Below are 6000 nucleotides of genomic sequence, written 5' to 3' on the forward strand. Positions count from 1 at the left end.
AGAAGCCTCTAACATCTATTTTATGGATGACGATCGCCTACCCAATAATATGTAGACTCAATACTGCGTATAGTCTAAGACATGAGATTCAGGATGATTTGGTCATATAATGTTTGGCTTGCATTCTCAGAAACCAACAAAAAAATGTTACCTTTTGGACTCCAGCCTGCTAAAATGCCAGCCAACTTGTAGCTGTCAAACTATTCACCATCTTTCCCTTCCACAAGTACTCAAAAGTGAATATACTTTCAAAGCATTACAACTAATTTGTTCCTTTGTGTTCCAGAGAACAATGCTCAACCCTCTTTGCATGCGAATGAGGATTATATATGATTGGCCATTTGCCACAGAATTTGAATTCAGGAGTCTTCTAGCCTTTATATTTGAAGAAAGAATCCATTTTAAAGTTGACACCATCACAACGGTTATTCAAACGTATTGTTTTGATTTTGAAATATATACTATGCTAAGCAGTTCTTAATTTTATACAAAGATGACAGCCAATGCATATGCATATATGTTATAAATTACAATCCTTTGTTAATTCGCTGCAGGAAAAAGACCTCCCCACGTCATATCATAATCACTACACTCATTTTGGCCGTGTCCAGGAATAAAACTCGTGGCAGTGTTCAACAGCCCCACCGCTCCATCCACATACAGATAGTATTCTTAATTAACACACAAACTACAGGAGGCTACTTATGCACAGCTCTAAAAGTGAAGGAACAGTGAATTTGAAAACTTAATTCGAGAACGCGCGAGTTTTTCTTTTCAAAAGGCATGTAACGTGACTGGTGTTTAAGAGGTGGGGGTGTCACCTTGCACAAGTTTCTTAGCACCCGGTTCTTTTGTTTCACTGGCATCTGCAAAGAAAACACGAAGAAAAAGACCTGACGGTCAAACCGAAGACAGAAACACCCAGATATAAAATGTTAACAATTATGCATTCTCGCACACATTCAATGGATTGAAGAAATGTGCAGCAATTAACTGTTGCAGCCATTTTGCAACAGCTCACAGCAACTCAAGACGCATTGGTTACAACATGATACCGATTGAATCCACTTAACACACAAAGCAACACACTGCAAAAACACCACTGCACAACAGTTATGCAGGAAAATAGTTGCATGGATTATCTTAACGCTTACATGGCTTCACTGGTCGAGTTGTAGAAGCCTAGGCTCACTACTCAATAGATGTCATTGCTTTGGAGATGAAAAAGGTGATAAAATATATTAAACGGAAAATTAAACGATCCTGTCATATTCGATTAAATCAAAATGTAAAGCATCCAGAGCAGACCAAATATGCCGAGGCGAATTTTAAAGTGCTTCGAATATGGTGGTTTACTTTTCAAGGCTAAAACCCCTCAAATAATCTCTCATTCTCAGCCTGAGCATAAACCTAAACAAGACAGAAAAAGCTGGGGTTTTTTTTCTGGGGCTCAAAGGCAATCGGCCATGTTATAGATGTCGCCATCCTAGCCAGCTGGGCCTCACTCACAAAGTCAAAGGAGAAAAGCCTTTTCTATGTAACACCGCACTCAATGCAACCCCGATGTTTCAACTCTTTAATATAGATTTCCTTAGCATTCTATCCTGGATGGAATGTAAACATTTTTGTAATGTTATCATTGTGTTTTTTTCTCTTACTTTTTTTGTAACAGCTCAAACCATTTTGCTGCTACATTACGGTAGTCAACACCATGACGGGGAGGGATGGCCCAGATTCAACAAAACCCATTAGTGCAAAACAATTGTAAATAATATCGTTAAAAAATAATGCATTGTTTACATATGTGAAATGGGGGCGAAGGCGAAACGTGTCGTATATTTGAATAGTTTTTTAATCGGTCACTTAGGAGTAACAGGCACACGAGCATCGAATGCCCGATTTAATATTCATTTCCATGCAAGCACGGTTAATCCAATCCACGTGGATAACCCAAATCTTGTTTTTTATTCTGTACACGAAGAAAGTTGGGTCCAGTGGTAAGATAACCCTAAAGGGCCTAAGCCAAGTAAACCTAAACCAGAGTTGACAGCAGCCCTAGCTGACAGTGACATGCCGCTCATTGATCGGCGATAATGGCCCCTTGATCAATGCAATTAGGGAAATAAACATCCTTTGGAAAGTATACTCTTAGTTCTTTCGGTAAAGTCACGTAGGTAAAAAATGAAATTAAAATTAATAAAAATAAAAATTAGGAATGGTACAGAGTTTAAGCGTGTTCACATTAATGTTAGGCTATAGTTAGTGTTAATAAAAAGACTTGCGGTTAAGGTTTGTGTTAAGGGCTTGCGAGTGTTTATCTGATGTTGATGATATGACGAGTGTAAATTGTTAGCCTTATGGGGTAGTATTAAGTCAATGTTGGTCAGTGTTAGGGATAATAATAGTTATTATAAGTTAGGATGTTGGCGCTAGTATTCCCACGAACTCGTGAGAAGATTTCGTATTCCAGTTAACCGTTCGGATTATATTTAGGCCTATTGTAAGTTATTATTCTACGGGTTTAAGTAAGAGATATTGTTACTTGAGGATTAGTGTTTTATATAAGTGTGAATGGTTAGCATTATGGTTAAATGGTTAGTGTTAATGACATGGTAAGTGTTAATGACAAGGTTAGTGTTAATGACAAGGTTAGCGCGTTACGCCGTTTGGCGTTCGTGCTTACGTAAAGTGTAAGTCCTAATAATGTCAGGGTTAGTGTTAGCTCGTTATTCATTGATTAATTTGTCATACTAGAACTAGTGACGGGATTGTAGTGGATAAGTGTTTAATGTCCGCGTTAGTTGACGTCTAAGTTTGAATACCGTGGCGATCATCGTTGAGGGGGGGGGGGGCAGCATCAACGTTGAGTGTTACGTTACAGTAATGTTACTGGAGCAGTTACACCTGATGACGGAGGCTTGTGTTGCTTCCGAAACGTCGTGAGTTAATTTATTTATTTTCATTTATTATTATTTTATTTTTATTTTACCTACGTGACTTTACCGAAAAAACCTAAGAGTATGAGTGTTACGTGCTCGGGCAATTACAAAACGTCGGCGTAGATACACAACACACACCTTACACCCATCGTGATTACGTCTCGCGTATTAAAAGTGTATAATTGCAGTGTTAAACCTCGTGAGTAGCGTGCACAATGTATTTGTTTTACGATGTGTCCCCTCGTTCCGCACCAGATTAAAGAACGGCGCCAATCGACGCCCTTCCCGTTCTCTCCCCAACTCCCCCACAAACAACTTTCCTCCACTGCTGGATGTCTCTCTCTCACACTACACTTTGACTACACTTTGATTGTTAACAAGCCCCCACACGCAAACACGACTTAATTACCACCGCACTGCATGCAACACAACAATTAACAACTTACAGACCCGGCACGGCCCCGCGCAACGCTATCCGGTTAACATTTGCGTTGGTGTTTTAGCGTAAGGTTGTGGCATTGAAGGACAAAGAGAGTGGAGTGGACACACGGATTGTTGGGCAACAAGAGCCGCCAATTACCGCTAAATGGCGGTGACGTCACCACGGCGCCGGTGCCAGGCTAGGTGCACTTTCCACGGGGGTGAGGTAGGGGAATCGAGCTAAGATTGAAAGGGTTGTTAGGGGGGTACGGTAGGAAGATAATGAGTGGTGTTAGGGGGGTGTGGGGTGAGGTTATCCGTGTCTCGCGTCTCACCGTCGTTCTCCTTCACAACCGAGCGCAGTGGCCCCGCAGCGCCCGCCGTCGTCTCCCTCATCGCGGTCGTGAGAGTGAGGAGCAGCGCTCGCCTCTCGCTTGACGCCTTCACAGCAGAGACGCCACAGAGAGATAGAGAGATGCGGGGGGGTGGGGGGCAGACAGGAGATTGCTGAAGTGAGGAGAGAGGGTGAAGGAGGAGGGACGACACTCGCCTGCCGGGTGACGATGGCGCCGGGGCCTCGCGCTCGTATTTTGGCGGGAAGCGGGTGACGTGCGCGCGCAACATAAAAAAACGGGTTCTCGTCGTCCCGTTCGCGGCCCGAGTTCTCGCGAGACTTGCGACCCCACCCCTCCCCTACTCCTACGCCCTTTCTCCTCCACCCCTCCCCGTTTCTCCCCCATCCCTCCCCCTTTCTCTTCCACCCCTCCTCCACCCCTCCCCCTTTCTCCCCCACCCCTCCCCCCTTTCTCCCCCACCCCTCCTCCACCCCTACCCCTTTCCCCTCCACCCCTACCCCTTTCTCTCCCACCCCTACCCCTTTCTCCCCCACCCCTCCCCCCCTTTCTCCCCCACCCCTCCCCCCCTTTCTCCCCCACCCCTTCCCCACCCCTACCCCTTTCTCCCCCACCCCTACCCCTTTCTCCCCCACCCTCCCCCTTTCTCCCCCACCCCTCCCCCCTTTCTCCCCCACCCTCCCCCCTTTCTCCCCCACCCCTCTCCCCTTCTTTCCCCCCCTCCCCCCTTTCTATCCTCCCCCTTTTTCCCCCCTCCCCCCTTTCTCTCCCCCCCCCTTCGACCACCTCCCTCCTCCCCTCTTTCAAAATGTATTACTGAACTTCTTTTGCACAGTACGTAGCCAAGCTTGCGTTTCGGAGTTGACTATTTTTGGCATTAGCCAAAGGTGATGAATGGGCCTCATCGTGTGGAGGTGGGAAGTCCATAATACTGTTTATGGTTCCCAGAGACAGACTTTGCAGCAGTGAGCTTTGGTGACTTTGCCGGGCTGATGAGTCTCATAGCTGACAATCCATGCGGTTTACCCCGTGTTAATCTTGATTTGAAGCTTTCGTGACTGCAGGAATCCATACTCTTTGATTCTTTCGGTAAAGTCACGTAGATAGAACATTAATAGATCACAACGTTTCGATCACAACACAAGCGACCGTCTTCAGGTGAGAGAAAGCTACTGAAACAAGGTCTTATGCAGGCCTGAGATGGGTGCAGCCTCATGGTAAGAGGGCGGGGCTAGAGATGGTCTCCCTGAGGCTGTGGAAGTGGCTATTGTATTGTGAGAGATTAGCATGTCAATGCACGAGCTTAGTATGTGGCAGCATCGGTGACTTGCCTAGTATGTCGCAGCATTGGTGACTGAGCGAGGACATCCAACCCGTCAATACAAAGACATCCAACCTAATAATGCAACTCTGAGAGTCAGCTAAAATCCCAGGAAGGATGGAAACATCACAGCAGGTTAAGACTTTACCTGGTTAATCACGTCCTTCCAATGATTGCTCAATTTGTACCCATCTTCTCAGTTGAAGTTGTGTCTGTGTTTATATATCTGGATGGCTTCATGAACAAATCTCTGATGATAGCCAGTGGGTTTGCAGAGTACCTTCGTCTTAGAAAAATCTATTTTGTGTGCCCACAGCATTAAAACAATGATCCACAACGGCAGAGGTATTGGTCCTACCATGCTTCAGATCCGCCTTGTGTTTGCGAACACGGTCCGAGACACGTCGTTTCGTTTCCCCAGTGTAACTGCTGCCGCAGCCACAACTTAGTTTGTAGACACCAGGATATTGCATGTCAGGAATGACATCCTTTACAGATGGGATCAACTTCTTGGTTCTTTCGGTAAAGTCACGTAGAAGGGAAGTAATGAAATAATAAAAATAAAACATGATAAAATAATTTTATTTTATTATACGTGACTTTACCGAAAGAACCAAGAAGATGAATCCCTGCAGTCACGAAAGCTTTAAATCGAAAGATGGGATCAAATCACGGATTTTGTGTACTGTGTTGAAACGAACCTGGATCTTGTGTTTGTTTAAGATTTCAGAAATATTTTGTAACCCCTGTTATGTATGACAAGGTGATGGTTTTTATTTGGTCCTCAGATGGTTGTCTCCTCATGGCTGGGGAGACAGCTTACGGATTGTACGGTCAGAATATCCATTTATCCTGAGAGCTTGGTGTACGTGCTCCAGCTCACTGTCTAGGTGGTGCTGGTTGGAGATGCAATGAGTCCTATGGTGTAGTGTTTTGATGAGGAATTTCTTCTGGGAGTCAGGCTTTA

The 6000-nt window shown here is 44.8% G+C and overlaps 1 protein-coding gene across 3 annotated transcripts in view; it reads right to left on the bottom strand.

Moving 5' to 3' along the window:
- Positions 1-4064, bottom strand: part of CHAF1A (chromatin assembly factor 1 subunit A) — a 31375-nt gene extending 27311 nt beyond the window's left edge. Inside the window, exons 1-3 of one of the 3 annotated variants that reach the window (XM_078874593.1) lie at positions 3910-4064; positions 3695-3800; positions 822-893 (exon numbers count right to left, since the gene is read on the bottom strand). In XM_078874593.1, coding sequence (XP_078730719.1) covers positions 822-893; positions 3695-3755 — 133 coding nt within the window. In that variant the 5' untranslated portion in view covers positions 3756-3800; positions 3910-4064. Of the gene's footprint in view, positions 1-821; positions 894-3694 lie in introns of all 3 variants that reach the window. The other 2 variants (XM_078874591.1, XM_078874590.1) reach the window with 2 other exon arrangements.
- Between the last annotated feature and the right edge of the window lie 1936 nt (positions 4065-6000).

This window comes from Lampetra fluviatilis, chromosome 39 (genome assembly GCF_964198595.1).
Source record: "Lampetra fluviatilis chromosome 39, kcLamFluv1.1, whole genome shotgun sequence".
NCBI lineage: Eukaryota > Metazoa > Chordata > Hyperoartia > Petromyzontiformes > Petromyzontidae > Lampetra > Lampetra fluviatilis.